General features: G+C 53.2%; 1 protein-coding gene across 2 annotated transcripts; it reads left to right on the forward strand.

The window, feature by feature from the left end:
- The first annotated feature begins 3,437 nt into the window (after positions 1 to 3,437).
- SRSF1 (serine and arginine rich splicing factor 1) lies at positions 3,438 to 7,258 on the forward strand. 2 transcript variants are annotated; one of them, XR_015278490.1, is made up of 5 exons: positions 3,485 to 4,083; positions 4,281 to 4,465; positions 4,690 to 4,862; positions 5,118 to 5,836; positions 6,753 to 7,258. XR_015278490.1 is itself a non-coding variant. In XM_086859393.1 (4 exons), exons 1-4 carry the CDS (start codon positions 3,890 to 3,892, stop codon positions 5,310 to 5,312), a joined length of 747 nt encoding a protein of 248 aa, XP_086715519.1. In that variant the 5' UTR covers positions 3,438 to 3,889; the 3' UTR covers positions 5,313 to 7,258. The 2 variants fall into 2 exon arrangements, 1 of the variants encoding a protein (XP_086715519.1); XM_086859393.1 differs by having other exon boundaries at positions 3,438 to 4,083; positions 5,118 to 7,258.
- Positions 7,259 to 16,648: the final 9,390 nt, after the last annotated feature.

Below are 16,648 nucleotides of genomic sequence, written 5' to 3' on the forward strand. Positions count from 1 at the left end.
GCCAGCTGTATGGTGTAGCTGTTCTCACACAGGAAAAACAGCAGACTTTTGGAAATTCTGAAAATGAGCATTCCCAATCCACCTGGGACAATCTGAATTCTGGTGGTGTTACCTCTGCTCGTCTGGCTTTTCTCCTTTAAGCCTCCACCCATGTGTGTCCTTTTGGGCTGGCTTCCAGGAAAAATTCCCACTGGCAGTGTGCTGTGTTTTCCGTTTGCATCCAGACATGCCCCAGCATGTGCAGAGGAAATCTCTTTGCTTACAGATAAATCTGCATAAACAAAACGAGCTCTGTCATCATCCACTGCTATGGGAATTCGTTTTGAGCTTACACATACTTTCCTTGTCTTATCTTAAGCTCAGAGTTTCTCTGAAAAAGTCAGACTGGTATTTTTGCATCTTTTTCCTACATGCAAAACAATAAGTTTGATAACTTTGAAGCATTATTTAAAATGGACACACACACACATAAAATATCAGCTTTGTGTTTCATCTCCAGAGACTCAACCCGTGTGGTTTCAAGTTACTGGTGAAATGCCAAGGAAACCCCTCCAGCAGCAGATTTCAAAGGACTGTTACAGGAGGGAAATGGCAAGCTTGGACAATTCATTGCTCAGTTCTCAAACAAAAAAACACGTTATAACTTCAGATGCCTCTCAAAAAACCGACCCTTTTCTCCCAAACAATCTGAGCTTTGATGAACTGTTATTTTGCAACACAGTAAGATTAGTCAGGACTAATCCCAGCTGGATTGCCCTGTAGCAAGGATGAGGACAAACAGGTTCTCTGTGACAGAGCTGGGCGATGACAGGCCATGGGCCACAGCCCCAGCCCTGCAGCTCTGCTTGGGAAACCTCCTGCTTCCCAAGCTTCATCAGGAACAACAATAAGCAATGATGTTATATGGGTAATATTTGCATTATTCTCCCTTGGAAAACCCTAGTTTCCATTGCTCCCATTTTGAGAACAAAAACTTGTCATTCTACAGTAGTTGGCACCTTTTTTTTTTTAACACGGTTATTTGCCTTTTCCTTCCCAGTAATTTATTTTCTATATAACTTATTAATTCCCCACATATGTGTTTTGATAGGAAGCCAAAAATTACTCTGAGAAATAAGTATTGTGCAGCATATCCAACTAAACACTCCACTGATAACACAGACCTAAGGAAGGTAATGAGGAAGAAAACATCTAATACTTCTATAAAGAGACACTTCATTAAGGTAATTAAGAGAATCATTTAAAGCAGTTATGAGGATTATTCAGACACAAAAGAAATTATGCAACGGGGTTTTCACCAAGCAGGCAGACTTACTATTGGTTTATGATGCCTTTAAGAATAACTTTCCGTGGTTTTAATAAGTTTTTGAAAATAGAGACTCATTTCTTGGCAAAGGATAGAGATTCCCTACACCTGGGAAAAGCATAATCAGGATCTTTGTGGGGTTTGTTTTGTTGTTTTTGGGTTTTTTTTTTGTGGGAAGGGGACTTGTTGGGGTTTTTTAATATCACAGAAAGGTTTGGGTTGGGAGGGGCCTTAAAGCTCACCCAGTTCCACCCCTGCCATGGGCAGGGACACTTTCCACTGTCCCAGGCTGCTCCCAATCTTGTCCAGCCTGGCCTTGGACACTTCCAGGGACCACAGAATTCCTGAATCATAGGCTGGAAAAGACCTCCAAGACCACTGAGTCCAATCCTTGACCCATCACCACCCTGTTCACCCAGAGCACCCCACTGAGTGCCACGTCCTGACATTCCCTGGACACTCCCAGGGATGGGAACTCCAAAAGGGGTTTGTGCTGAGCTGGCAAGCAACTGAACAGTTTGTTAAATTGTGAGTAGCTTGCTAAATAATCTTAAAACCCCATTATTTCCCCCAAATCAGCCACTGATGCTACATAGATCCTCACAGGCACTGCGCTCGCTGCTCACCACGTTGTGTTCCACTACAAAGGGAATTGCAAAACCCTAAAACTCTGTCACACATGCAGAACATCCCAGGCAGCTGGGAATTTACCCTTTGCCTCTTGTGAAGATGGGCTCCCACCCCACCTCTCTGCTGTCATTTAATCCCTTGGTGACCCAACAGGGACATTCCTCGTTCAAAACCCTGGGGCAGAGGCATCGCTGCCTCTCGGGGATCTCTCATCCTCCTCCTCAGGGAGAGAAAAAGCAGCATTTGTAACAGCCACACAGGTTGTGATGTTATCCTGAAAATACTTCCCTGTCAGCCCCGGATTGCTGTTTTTCCAAAGGAATATGCATTTTTCATTAACATGTGAAAAATGAGGGCAGCATGATGGGCTCCAAGAGAGAGCCAGGAGGCATTTTTCACAATCCCTTAATTAACTCATGAGCCTAAAAGGGTTTTCTCCACTCCCCAACACTGTTTTAACCCCTCATGGTGGTTTCAGTAACCAAACCTCTCCAGCACCACATTTGTGATACAAACGCCCAGGGATCAATCAATGAGACACCTAGATTACACAAGATCATTTATTTCAATATTTTTTTGCACAACCTCACATTTTTGTATCATCTCATGGCCAGGGCACACTGAAATGTTTTCTCCCTTAAAAGCTGCTTTAACACATCTCTGAGGGCTTTGTGACAATGCAGAGTACTCCGCTGCAAATATAAAGTGTCTTTACCCAAATTACAATATTATAAACATATTTGGATATTATTGTACTGGTTCTTCCCCAGGATATCCTTTTTTGCCTTCTTTTGAGTCTGTTTTTCACATGACCCTACATTAAACCTTCATAAATGCACAGTACAGAATGTTCTTCTGCAGCAGCACGCAGCCCTCAGCAGCGTTCCCAAATGTATCCACTTGGGATGCGACTTTGCATCAATTATTTTTGTTCCTCCACTTTTATTAACTTAGGCGCCGACTCAAGTTCATTCTTAAAGTTTGTTTTGCCCAAGCTCGTCACGCTCAGCTGCAAATGCTGGATGCAAGAGCCCCCAGGAACCATCCTAGGGGTTCAGGACTGCAAAAACACACCACGAGCGGTGGGAAAACCCCAAACCCGAGATTTAAAGCCGGAGCTGAGCTGCTGAAGGCGAAGTGTGAACTCGGGACCCGTCTCGCTTCCCGTGGCCCCGGGGCGGCCATTTTGAGTCCTGCCCCCCGGGCAGCGGGCAGAGCTTTTCTCCGTTCCCCGAGGCACGGCACACCGGGACAGAGCACTGAGCGCGGTGCTGCGGCCCTTCGGCCACGGCGGGGACACCCGGGGGACACAGCAGGGACACCCGGGGGACACAGCGAGGACACGGCGGGGACACAGCGGGCACCGTCCGCGCCATCACCGCGGTGCATTGTGGGAGGCGCCCCGCGCTTGGCGCCAAGAGCGCCCGCCGTCCCGCGCAGTGCATTGTGGGGCGCGCCCTCCCCGGCCGGGCCTAAAGGCGCGGGGCTCCGCACCGGATGTGACGTCACGCAGCCTCCGCTGTTTAAGCCGCTGCCGGGAGGCGCGTGTTTCTGCTGCCGCCTGGAACGGCGGCTCCCCACAGTGTAACTGAGCTCCCGCAGCCTCGCGCCCCACGGCTGCGCCACCCGCACGGACTCGGCTTCTCCGGAGCGGCGAGAACAGAGGGACTACTTTGCGGTGGAACCGCGCCTGCGCGGGGCGGAAGAGCGAGGGCGCGGCGGCAGACGCGTGCGCTGCAGGCCCGCCGTGAGCGCGGGCGGTGCTGCGGCCGGTGCTGCGTCCCGGGGTGAGATCGGTGCGCGCAGAGGCAGCGCGAGCGGAGCCGCGGGCGCCATTTTGAAGCGGCGGTCGGGGGAGGTGACGAGCGCTCCGAGAGCCCGGCCCGGCCCCGCCACCGCCGCCCCGCGCCGCCCGCACCGCCCCGCGCCGCCGCAAACATTGCCGACCTCGCCATGTCCGGCGGCGGCGTCATCCGCGGCCCGGCCGGCAACAACGACTGCCGCATCTATGTGGGGAACCTGCCCCCCGACATCCGCACCAAGGACATCGAGGACGTGTTCTACAAGTACGGCGCTATCCGCGACATCGACTTGAAGAACCGCCGCGGAGGCCCGCCCTTCGCCTTCGTCGAGTTTGAGGACCCCAGGTGAGACCCCTCTGGCGCTGCCCTGGGCCCCAGAGCCCCGGCGGAGCCGCCGCCGCCCGCCCGGGAGCATCGCCGCGCGCCTGGGCCGCGCTAACGGGGCCTGGAGAGGCGGCGGCCGGGGAGAGGCGGGCGGGAAGCGGGAACAAAGGCGGGCGGTGCGGCGGCCGCGCTCACCGCCCGCCCCGTGCCGCCCGCAGGGACGCGGAGGACGCCGTCTACGGGCGGGACGGCTACGACTACGATGGGTATCGCCTCCGCGTGGAGTTCCCTCGGAGCGGCCGCGGCACCGGCAGAGGCGGCGGCGGCGGCGGAGGGGGAGGAGCCCCCCGGGGCAGGTACGGCCCCCCGTCCCGGCGCTCGGAGTACAGAGTGATCGTCTCGGGTGAGTCATTGCTCATTCTCAGCCTAAGTGCTCCCCCGGGGTCCTGCGGGCGCGGTGCTGCTGCGAGCTTCTTAAAAAGCATCGCCCCGTGTGCTTCGGGAGGGGAGGAGTGGTGTTCCCCCGATGCCGAGGGCTCCTCTCCTTCGCTGCGCCTGCTGCAGATGCTGTAAGGAGGAGGTGAGCCTCTAATCCGGTTTTAAAGTCACGTCTTGGTTTTTCTGTAGGGCTGCCTCCAAGTGGAAGTTGGCAGGATTTAAAGGATCACATGCGTGAAGCAGGTGATGTATGTTATGCTGATGTTTTCCGAGATGGCACTGGTGTCGTGGAGTTTGTGCGGAAGGAAGACATGACCTACGCTGTGCGAAAGCTGGATAACACTAAATTTAGATCTCACGAGGTAGGTATCACACTTACTTTCTTTGGCCAGAATTGGATACAAGGGGCTTAACAGTAGGATTTGAAGGTAAGGAACGTGTGGTGTTCATTGTTTGGTTATAAAGCAGCTAAATAAGTGTGTGGTCAGGCTGGACATAGACGTGTAAGCTCTGCTGTCTGTCCCGGCCGTAGTAACGCTGTCTGCAGTCTGTCAGCATGCCTGAAACATGGCCCTGAAGCCTCGACGTTTCAATCGAAAGTTCTGTCTATTCAATAGGGAGAAACTGCCTACATCCGTGTTAAAGTTGATGGCCCAAGAAGCCCAAGCTATGGAAGATCTCGGTCCCGCAGCCGTAGTCGTAGCAGGAGCCGTAGTCGAAGCAACAGCAGAAGCCGCAGTTATTCCCCAAGAAGAAGCAGAGGATCTCCACGCTACTCTCCCCGCCACAGCAGATCCCGATCTCGTACATAAACATCACTCTAGCTCTGATCTTTTTGTAGAACCCCATGTTGTACACAGTTTTCCTTTACTTAGTACAGTCTTTCATTTTTTTTTTAAATTCCAACTGTTTTACTCGAATTGGCTGAAGTGTTGAATTGCATTCTTGTGTAAAATCCCTAGTGAGTATTTGCTCCTCCACACCGACATTCCCCTCCTGTCTTTGGTAAATTGTATTTTAATTGCTGTCAGTCAGGATTGTTCCGGTTTAGTTCTAGTTCAATACCAACATTCTTGGAGCCGTGGTATTGCTGTGTAAATGTCTCAGTGTTGCGCTGTGGTCGAGACGAGCTGGGGATGTTGGGATGTTTGTGGCTAACTTGTCTCTTCTGGGGGATCTTACATTTTATCTTGCCTTTTCGTGTGTCTTTCTGTAGACATATCTGAAGAGATGGATTAAGAATGCTTTGGATTAAAGGATTGTGGAGCACATGTCAATCATTTTAGGATTGTCAAAAGGAGGATTGAGGAGGATCAGATCAATAATGGAGGCAATGGTATGACTCCAAGTGCTATTGTCACAGATGAACTTGGCAGTATTGACCTTATACTGAGAGACAGGGGAATTGAGGCCGAGCACCTACGTGTCCCCACGTGTCGCTTCAGGCATGTTCTCGTGACCGCAGGCTGCGATTGCTCTTCTCTTTTAAAACTTCCTTTTCTGGGGGGGCAATTGTGGCCAAATCCCTGCTTTTGTAATTCTCTATTCCATTCTAGTTTTTTAAAGGAATAACCGGGGCCGGGGGGGGAGTATTGGTTTATTTGTCCCGCAGCGTTTGGTTACAAGTGTCCATGTCCGTAGTATCCGTACACTTGTAGTAGAACTTGCAATCAGAGTATAATATCAATACTGCTAAAATCTGCATGTCCTCTGTGTGACTGATACAGCGTGGCTGTTGCATTTTTATAAGTACCAGAATGAAAGCAAAATAAAAATAGCAAACCTAGTGGGGAATAGTTTAAGTCTCAGCCCTTCCCCCTCAGACTAATTCACGATTGACTCACAATCCGTGTGAAAACACTGATTGTTAACGTTCCCTCCAGCTGGGAGTGCAGCTGTAGTCCAGCCATTCCATAGTAGGTGGATAGACCGAGCAGTTAAAGCTTTTCCAGTTTAGTAAAACCATTTTTTACAACCACAAAACCTCGTACCCACCAATGCGCTGAGTATGTTGGCATTTCCAGTTGACATATTGTAAATATTTACAATGTTTCCTCCAAATAGTAATTAACATTTCTAAAGAAATTATCTGAGCATCACCATTGGAAAGTTTGTTTTGGGGAATTGATAGTTATTACTGTACATCTGAATTAATTGATGGCAAACATAACTGATCATTCCCCAGAATCCTATTTTTTCATTACAGTATCTAACTTTTTGCCTCCTCTTTTTTGGTTTTGCTGGTTATAAAGGTTTGGATTGGAGAGGGCTCACTGGATCCCAATCCTTGGAGCTGGATCATTGGATTCAAATCATAATGTGGATAGGATAGGGAGGCTGAATTACAAGGATTCATGGAGCGGGATCAAATTACCAGGAACATAGGAGTGGATTCCTGCCCCAACCAAACCGCATTCGTGTGGATTTTTTTATTCAACTCAATTGGCTATTCCAAAGATATTTTTTTTCCTATTTTTGACGATTGGAGCCCTTAAGATGCACGATGGAGTTTTGCATTTTTTTGGTAAAAGGAGCAAAGCGAGGACCTGGAGAGGTACGCTGGAGCAATCTCCTTGGAAGGATTCAGCACGAGTAGATGGTAAACCTTAAAGGGGAAAAAGGGGGGTTTGTTTAAAAAAAATAAAAGTAAATAAGTCATTTCTCTAAATTTAAAGACCAAAATTGGAGTTAAAGATGACGTAGGTTTCAATTGGCCGTTGCTTTTTTTTCTTTGACAAATAAAATTTTTACAAAAACACGCCCCGTGTCATCGTTGGTCACAGAGTCTCGTCCTCGCCTGCCGCCCTCGCGTTGGGGATCCGGACAAAAGCCTTTTGTGTGGAACAGAGCCGGAGTGTTCCGCAGGAAACGTCCATGTTTGAGCTTCTCCTCAATAAAGGATCAGTTCCCTGGGAAATGGGTGGAATTTAGTAGTTGGGGAGGGGAAAAGAATGAATTCTCTCTCCTTTTAAAGGCAGGAGCGCTGGGTGTTGGTAGGAGATCACATGGGGGAAATGGGGGATTTATGGGTTCGTCCTGGGGCTCAATGGGGCAGGACTGGTCTGTGTGACCATTTCTGGTGTGGGAGGATGGAGCAGGAGCTGGGCTCCTGTGAGTGTCCTTGAGCTGTGGGCATGGGATTGCAGCCCTGTGGCACCCATGGCCAGGCTGGCCCAGGGCACCTGCCCCCGTGGGCTGCATCTCCAAAGGAGGCCGTGGCACTGGGGAAGGTGCGTGGCTGTCGCTGGAGAAGTTGGTGAGGATTTGGGAAATGGGGGCAGTGAGGGCTCTGTGGCAACAAAGGTGAAGTTTGGCCCAAAAACCCCAAAGTGCTGGGAATTGCCCTGGTCCATCACGGGCAGTGAAGGAAGCTGAAAGTGATTTCAAAGGGTACAGGTGTGCTCAGGGTGTTTCATACCTGAAGAGATTGGTGTGCCAGGACTGGAGTGTGGAGAGGATCCCTCTGCAAAGCACCCACGGGGAGGAGGGGTGAAGGACCCTGGCACACCCAGGGGGTCACTGTCCCCCCTTACAGGTTTTAGTTCTGAGCCAGGGAGTCCAGGAAGAGCTGGTGCCTCTAAGGTTCACCAGGAGCTCATGGGTGTCTGGAACACCGATTTCGGGGGCAGTTCAGCTGAGTAGGATGTGGAATTCTCTGTATGAGGTGTGTGCTGGAGGCTCAGGAAGGCTGTAACTCAGAATTCCTTGTACAAGGTGTGTGCTGGAGGCTCAGGAAGGCTGTAACTCGGAATTCCTTGTACAAGGTGTGTGCTGGAGGCTCAGGAAGGCTGTAATTTGTCAAGGCTGTTTCTGGCACCAGGGAGCCAGTGGGTGCAGGATGTGCTCCAAGTCTCATCTGTGTGTGGAGTGGGAACTACCTGAGGATTGTTTGCTCCTGAGATTATCTCAGTGGTTTGGATCACCCTGTGGATGCTCCGGGAGGGCACTGCCAGGAGGAGGAGGTGGGAACGCAGTGTTCTCTACTTGGGGCTTTGTGGAGTGTTCCTGGAGTCCACCTTCCTGGAGAGCTTCTGACACAGAGTCTGTGGTGGGGACCGCACCTCTGGCAGAAGGCTGTGATCCTCCCCGTGGTGTGGAGAGGCTGCCTTTCCATTTCACCTGGAGAATGGGCAGGAACAGAGCACTCCTGGATTCTCCTCCTGGCTTTCCCCCTCCAAGGGGAGAGCTCGGGTCACCCCAGGAGGAGCTGCTGGTCTCTTCCAGCCCCAGCATCACCCACTCATTTTGTTCTCTGTGTCCCAGCTGTGGTGTTTGTGAAACGCTTTGAGATCCTGTAATAAACCAGTTCCCAGTGTGGAGCTCTCCCACATTCCCTTTTTCCTGTAAAATTGTTTCTGTCGCCGTGATGCGAGCAGCCAGCCAGGCAGTGCTGGAGCAGGGAAACCACAGGGTGAAGCAAGGCTTTCCCCAAGTGCCCTGTGTTTTAATTTCAGATTCTGATCCAGAGTGTTCTACCGTCCTCGGGGGGAACATCATGTTCTCTGATTGACATAAAATAGAGGAATTAAATTAATATCTCAGAAATGTGCTATGAACCAGGTTTGACAGCATTAGGAGAAGTTAACTGGAGGAGGCTGTGCCTCCTGACACACTCTCAGTTTTTAATTATACCACGTTATGAGTTCATTAACATTGTGACAGAGGTGCTGAGGAGTCAGTGAGTTTTGGGAGCAACACTCGTGCCTGGCACAACCCGCGGAGCCTGGTGCCGTCTCTTTTGCCCTTCAGCTTCCCCAAGGGTGAAAGTGAATCTGAGTAAGTGCCTGTTTGACTTCCCCCGTGGGAAATCTGCTTCCTGGGAGCCATCCACTCACCCAGCTGGGGCTGGTGGGTGAAGCTGGCACTGATTTTAATATCCTATAATCACGTTTTAGGATTTTAATATCCCATAATAACGATGCATTAGTGGGAATGGGCTGGCTGCAGGCAGGTAGCCCATGGTGGCTGTTCCACCAGCACCTTTTCCGGGCAGGTATTTGCTAGGATTTCAACAGATGCCAGCCAAGGCACCAGGTGTCTTCTTTCATGAACATGTTCTTCCTGAAATGAAGATTGAGATTCCATTCTTCCTGAAGAAGGTGGGAAGGGGTAGGGAAATGGAATCGCCTTTGTTAAAGCAGAGAGGACATCCGAGCGTAACCCCCTCTCCTAAATCCTTTCTCCATCCCGCAGCAGGTGGGTTTGTGCTGCTCTGCGAGCAGGCAGCGCTGGCTGAGCCGCGCCGCTCCTGCAGGGATCTGCCTGTTGCGATGCTCCTGCGCTGCCATAGTGCCGCTTTGTTGGTACAACTGAGGCCGATTGTGCGCCCCGGGGCTGCGTGGCCCCTCTGGGCCGCCCTGGGCCGTGCAGCTGCCCGGCAGCCCGGCCGATACTGCCTTCATTGTGCCAGCACTTCGGGAAAGCGCCCTGGAGAGGGAGGGAATCTCTCCTTAATTGCACATCGTCCTGATAGCCCCGGACTTAATAAACCCAACACTAGCTCTGAAATAGAAACGGTTAGAAAAGCTGTGGTTTCTCCTAGAAACCACAGTTTGAGGTTTTGGGTTCTTTTTTCTTTTCTTGTTGTTTGTTTGGGGTGTTTTTTCCTAACAGAAACTTCTGCTTTGGTACAGGGGATTCTTTTGTTGATCTGTGCGAGATGGTTGTGCCCTGAGGTTTCTTGCTCTTGATAACAGCAGAGTTTTTAGCTGTGCAGCAAAATTAGAGTCATTTCTAGATTGGCTTAAAAGAGCCCCAGCTTTGGTGAGAGTCCCCCACGTCGAGTGCAGAATGATCCTCGCTGCACCTGCACGGGAAGAGCAGTTTACCTGGAATTGCAGTTGGAGCGGTTTCAAATACAAAACTGAATTATTAGGAAAAATGAAGATTCCAGGCAGGTCCCTGTGTAATAAACGTTCCTTAAAACCCCTCTCCCACACGCCTGAAGGTGAGTTAGTGACGTGCCACTTGCATGGTCCCTGCAGTGTTTTGTCCTAACCCAGTGGAGCTGCGGGATGGGATGGGCACAGAGCCTGGCAGAGCTGCAGGATGGGCACAGAGCCTGGCAGAGCTGTGGGATGGGATGGGCACAGAGCCTGGCAGAGCTGCGGGATGGGATGGGCACAGAGCCTGGCAGAGCTGCAGGATGGGATGGGCACAGAGCCTGGCAGAGCTGCAGGATGGGCATGGAGCAGGACAGAGCTGCAGGATGGACATGGAGCAGGACAGAGCTGCAGGATGGTCCTGGAGCCCAGCAGAGCTGCAGGATACACACAGAGCCTGGCAGTGCCGTGGGGTGGTCACAGCAGCTGGCAGAGCTGCGGGATGGGCACAGAGCAGGGCAGAGTCACAGGACAGAACGGGCACGGAGCCTGGCAGAGCTGTGGGACAGGATGGGCATGGAGCAGGGCAGAGCTGAAGGATGGGATAGGCACAGAGCCTGGCAGAACTGCAGGATGGTCCTGGAGTGCAGCAGAGCCGCAGGATAGGCACAGAGCCTGCGGGATGGGATGGGCACAGAGCCTGGCAGAGCTGCGGGATGGGCACAGAGCCTGGCAGAGCCGCAGGACAGGCACGGAGCCTGGCAGAGCTGCGGGACAGGGCAGGCACAGAGCCTGGCAGAGCCGCAGGACGGGCTGCAGCCTCTCCTGGCGCTCTCTTTGCTCCTGGGTGCCGAGGGGGACCTGGCTCAGCTCTGCGTCCCCTCCCGCCCGGCGGGCTGGGTGGATGTGCCTCTTGCAGAGCCATTAACATAATTTTATGCACTAATTTGTGTAATCATTAAAGAGTCGAGCAGGGCATTGTTCACATGAGTAATTACCTCTATATTCTAATAGCTCTAATTCATCCTTTTAGTGAGTTTCGTGTTTCAGTGACTCAGCCACGATTCACGCTTCGGGTCCTGTATTTTTTTAAGAAATGCCCGTTTCTCGCATGACTTGGTTGCCCTCTGCGCAGCTGATGACGTGACAGATCCTGACGAGCTCAAAGCACGCGGATGCCGACCTGGGAAGATTTGCCAGCGTGGATCCGGAGCTCTGGGGCTGCCTGCATCCCACGGGGTGCTTGACTGGCTGGGATGCTGCGGAGAGCAGCAGCCAGTGGAAATTTAAACATGAAAAACTTGGCAGTTTGCTGAACTCTGGGTGTTTTCCTTCTGACAAAAGGGCAGGGCTGTATTTTTGTAGTGATTTTTGATACAAGATGAAACACTGGGGAAATATTCCGATGTGCAGATTCTGGATCCATTGATTCTCCATCCTCACACGTGCGTGCCTCTACAAAGGGCACGGGCAGGAGGGAGGGCATGGGGAGCATCATTTTCTGCCTGATTTGCAGGATGACAGAGGGTATTTTCCCGACGGCACCGAAATGCATTTGAGGCAGAGCTGCCTGCTACCACCAAAGGTTTTGTTTCCTCCTTGGAAACATGGAGCAAAGTTGGTTCCTTGGCCAGTGAGAGCAGGGATGCTCTGCCCGAGGCTCCCGCCAGCAATGCATGCTCATCCCTGTGGGATCAGCTGAGCGATGCAGATGAATGCACAAACATTGATTATTTTGGAGACAATCCATAACTGCCAAATGAGATTAAACACCACCCAGGTCCCAGAAAAAAATAAAAGTAAATAGCAAAGAATAAAGAAAATGGGGCACAGCATTGGCAAATGGTCCTGAGGGACCATCTAGCCGAGTATTAATCCCTGCCATCCCCATCCCTGAAGGATTTCAGAGCTCTCTGCTGCTATTAATCGCAGCAGCCCTGCAGGGAAGGTAATGCAGCATTATCCGTGTTTTCCAGCTGTGGCTGGGGAGGAGGGAAGCAGCCGGCTCGGCCGAGCTTTGCCGTGTGTCAGTGAAAGATCAGGGATTAGCGTTAGGATTTCCTCGCTGGCTCGGCTGCTCTAATTCAGCGGTGATGTTTTTCCCTAAATGCGCTGACCTTATGTGCCTGCCGCTGCACATGCCGTGCCCGGGAGGAGCCGGGGCAGATGGTGGGAAGGGGAGCAAGGCAGGAGCGGATGTTTCCCTGCAGTCCTTGGCCCCGCAGGAATTATTACTAAAAATGGTCACTGGTGATTAACCGGAGCAATGCGCTGCTAAGTAATTGGTACGAGCTCTGGCTCGGGAAGTTTTTAAATCAAACTGGGAAACAGTTTTCCTGGAGAGCAGCAGAGTTCAGCAGGTTCAAAGGCAGAGTGCTGAGGGCAGCAGGGGCTGAGCAGGGGTCGGGGAGCACTTGCCAGGAGGGCTCTGAAATGTCCCGTGCGAGACAGAAAGAGTGTCTGTGCACACCCTGTAAATCGGAAGGACACACAGGAGCTGTGGCTGCCCCATCCATCCCTGGAAGTGTACAGGGACGGGGCTTGGAGCAACCTGGTCGAGTGGGAGGTGTCCCTGCCCTCGGCAGGGTGGTGGAACTGATCTTCAGTATCCCCTCCAGCCCAAACCATTCCACGGTTCTAGGGTTTGGTGTGAATCGGGGGCAATCCCCAGCATGAGACAGCAGTGCCCGGCTCTGCTGCCCCGTGTGCGGCTGTCCCGGGGTGTCCCCCGGGTGTCCCCGCAGCGCCAGAGATGAGCAGGGACACGGACCCTGCCGCAGCATCCCCGGGGCCGCCTGGCGCGGCTCTTTCCCTCCGTGGGGCAGAGATGACAGCGGCCGTTCTATGGGGGGGGAAAATAAAAAAAAGTTGTGACGGAGATTACTAAAATAGCAAGAAAAAGGCGCTGGGCGCTGGCGGCGTGGGGCAGCGCGGCGCTCAAGGTGCCAAGCAGAGATTAGCCCAGGCACGGCTGAGGACAAGGAGGTGGGAAGAGATAAGGGCACTTCCCGGCGTGCGGCCGCAGGGCTAAACATAGCCCAGGGCTCGCTGTCCCTCGGCCGGAGGAAGCTCCGAGCGCTTCCCGGCGTGTGCTGGGCCCCAGCGAGCGCCGGGGGAAGGCGGCCAGCCCCTGCCCCGCCGGGCTAAGCCGAGCTCGGGCCGTAGGACAGCGGGAATCAGCCGTGTCCCAGGGACAGGAGACAGTGAGGGACGGGGAGGCAAAGGTTAGGGAGGATGAGGAAACCCCAGGAAGGCAGGAAGGGTTTCCCCCCTGGGTTTGCCATGGCAGGTGAGGCAGAGTGGGGGTCAGGGGGCGTGGGAGGTGCAGCAGGGAGGAAAGAGTTCGGGAGCGCTGCAGGGAAGGGAGTGACCATTGCAGGGCGGTTTGCCATGGGAATGCTTTCACCAGGGAATGCCTAAAGCATGGAGTAACCGTGAGGCTTTTCCTGCCTGGCGGGAGCGCGGCCCTCGGGGAGCCCTGAAATGCTGAGCGTGGTGGGGGCTGGCAGCCAGCTCCGTGCGGAGCCCACTGTCACAGCCCTGGCACCACATCCTCCCTGCCCTGGCCATCCCCCTGGCTTCTCCAGCTTCCCTCCCTCCTCCTTACACATCACCGCAGAGTTTGGGGCTAAACGCAGGAAAGCAGAGCAGGGAGCAGCGCTCGGCCATCCCTGCGAGTCCCAGTGACAGCGCTCCTTCCCCTGGGGCTGCTTCCCCACCGATCGCCGTCCTGCCTCCCAGTGCTCCAGCCGGGCTGGCTGGTAATTTCCTGCATCCTATTTCCCTCTTTTGAAAAGTGAAGCGATGCTTTAATTACGAGAAGGCTCCAGGGCTCTCGGCAGTGGCAGCGCTCCCACCGAGCCCGGGGCCGGCTGGGGGTGGCCCTGGCCCGGCACGGGCAGGACAGGACATCTCTGCCACCCTCGAGAGCAGGATGGAGACTGGGACTGTGGGCAGCCATCTGGCAAGAGCTTTCCTTTCCCTTTCCCTTTCCCTTTCCCTTTCCCTTTCCCTTTCCCTTTCCCTTTCCCTTTCCCTTTCCCTTTCCCTTTCCCTTTCCCTTTCCCTTTCCCTTTCCCTTTCCCTTTCCCTTTCCCTTTCCCTTTCCCTTTCCCTTTCCCTTTCCCTTTCCCTTTCCCTTTCCCTTTCCCCATCCATTTTCCTGTCCCTTTCTGTTCCCATTTCCCTCTGCCCAGTAAATGGGTTGTCTGTCCCTGCAGCACCGTCCACCCTCCTTTTGCTGTGGGTCAGGGATGCTCATCCAGCAGGTGCTGGGCAGTGGGAGACCGTGGGATGCTCTCCTGAGGATGCTGGATCATCCCGCGGCTCCTCCCAGCAGGCACACTCTGCTTCCACACCTGCTTCCCACAGATGTAATTCACTGTCTCTGTTTAGTGTCCCTGATCTCTCCGAGAGAGAAACGAGGCTGCGAAGAGAGAAACCAGAGAAGACAGAACTTGGGAAGCAGCTGAAGGAAATTGCCTGCGGGGAGCACATTCTCAGCACCATCAGCGCAGCTTATTTACACACTCGAGGGCTCTCAGCCCCACAGAGCTGCGAAATTCAAAGCCTGCTGTGGCACTCGGAGCATGAACAGAAAGGAGTTCCTCTAAAGCTGAAATATTTGACCGCAGTTTCTATTGCAGGTGGTGCAAGCACACGCTGGCCCAGGGGATGGGAGCAGGGACTGTCAGCAGGAGCTGGCACCGGGCAGAGCAGGGCTGGGGCAGCGGGGGCAGCTCGGCTGCTGGCAGGTCCCTGGGCAGCCTCCCACCACCAGCCTCGGCACTGGCACTGCAGGCAGGAGACACCCAGCAGCATTCCCTTCCTTCCTAACAACGTGGGAAGCGCCAAGGGAGAAGGAGGGAAGATTTGAGTTTGAAAAGGCAGAAAAGCACAGCCTCGGGACGGTGGTAAATGGGCCACACGGCTCCCAGTGCCCTAGAAATTCCCTGTGCGCCGCACAGCGGGGTGGCTGCTGATGCTATCGCTGTCCCAGCTCCATGACTAAGGGAGCTGGAAGGTATAAATTAAATAACACAACACTTCAAGCCGCCTGTTATGTGGGTTTGTCCTAAGCAGCGCTGCTTTAATTAAGATGGAGAGTTTACAAATCTAACCTTTGTTTATTCTGCTTTGGGGCATATATAATGTAAATATGTGTTTTCAAACACTGTGGCTTTTTAGACTTCCAGTTATAATTCTGGGTAAAGGAAAGTTCGTCAGGTTTGGCACAGACTTGCCCTTTCTAAATAGAGCTCCTGCGAGTCCTTCCCCCCGGGGGCTCTCAGCGCCTCGGCTCGCTCTGCTCCCAGCCCGGCTCTGGGCTGGGATGTGTAAGAGAGGGGCTGGGAGAGCCCAGCCCGGCACTGCCGAGAGGAAAGTGGGTCCCAACTCCTTTTCCCTCTCATCTGAGTGAGCTGTGAGTCTCACAGGTTTTGTTCCTGTGTCCCCTCTCGGTCCTTTAGCTGTGAAAACAAGAACAGAGTTTAGGCGGCTACGTGCTCGTCGGGATTTCTCCGATGAGTCAGTGATACGCTTGGGTAGTTTTCTTAGCCTTTAATTGAAGTGAGTGTGAGCCCTTAACAAAGAGCTCTCCCAAGTCTTCCTTAATAAGCGTTAACAAAAATAACTGAGCGACCGGGAGGGAAATAACCAGGGGCGGCAGTGGTGTCCCCTCTCCTGGAACGTGGGGCTCCTGCGGGCTCTCCTGAGGGCAGGAGCACAGGGCAGGACAGGGACACGGGCTGCACTCAGGGTGATCCATCCAGCTGATCCCGCGCCACGGCTGGGAAAAACATCTGCGATGAGCACAGACCATCTCCAGGCGAGCCGGGCTGGTGGAGTGCTGCACTGGCAAACCCCTTTGGATATTTTTTTTTGGTCTGTTTTTCTCAGTTTCTGCTTCTGCAGAGCAAGGGCACTATCTTGCACAGAGCTCTGCTGTGGTGCAGACGGTGGGGTCAAAACCAAGCAGACTCCAAACTCCCTGAGGCAGATGGACCCTTGGAGCCACAGGTGCTCCCAAGCAGGCTGGGCCACTCCAGGCAGCCAAGCCCCTGGGCACGTAGTCACAAACTTCCCTCTGGGGTCACAAGGCTGAGAAACTCTTTTTTGTTTCAAATGCAAACACATTTTGACATAACCACTTGACTCTGGCACTGGAGTTTCAAGGAAAAAAGCCTGAGAGGCGTGAAAGAACCGCAGGCATCTCTCGGAACAGAACGACGACTGTTTTGCAATGCACTTGAAAGGTGAAGAAATGCCTGGGGAGGGCTGAGGAGCAGCGCTGCAGGAGCCAGGTGACCTGTCCGACGCTGCACAAA

The sequence above is a fragment of the Cyanistes caeruleus genome, chromosome 21 (genome assembly GCF_971803275.1).
Source record: "Cyanistes caeruleus chromosome 21, bCyaCae1.hap1.1, whole genome shotgun sequence".
Lineage (NCBI taxonomy): Eukaryota > Metazoa > Chordata > Aves > Passeriformes > Paridae > Cyanistes > Cyanistes caeruleus.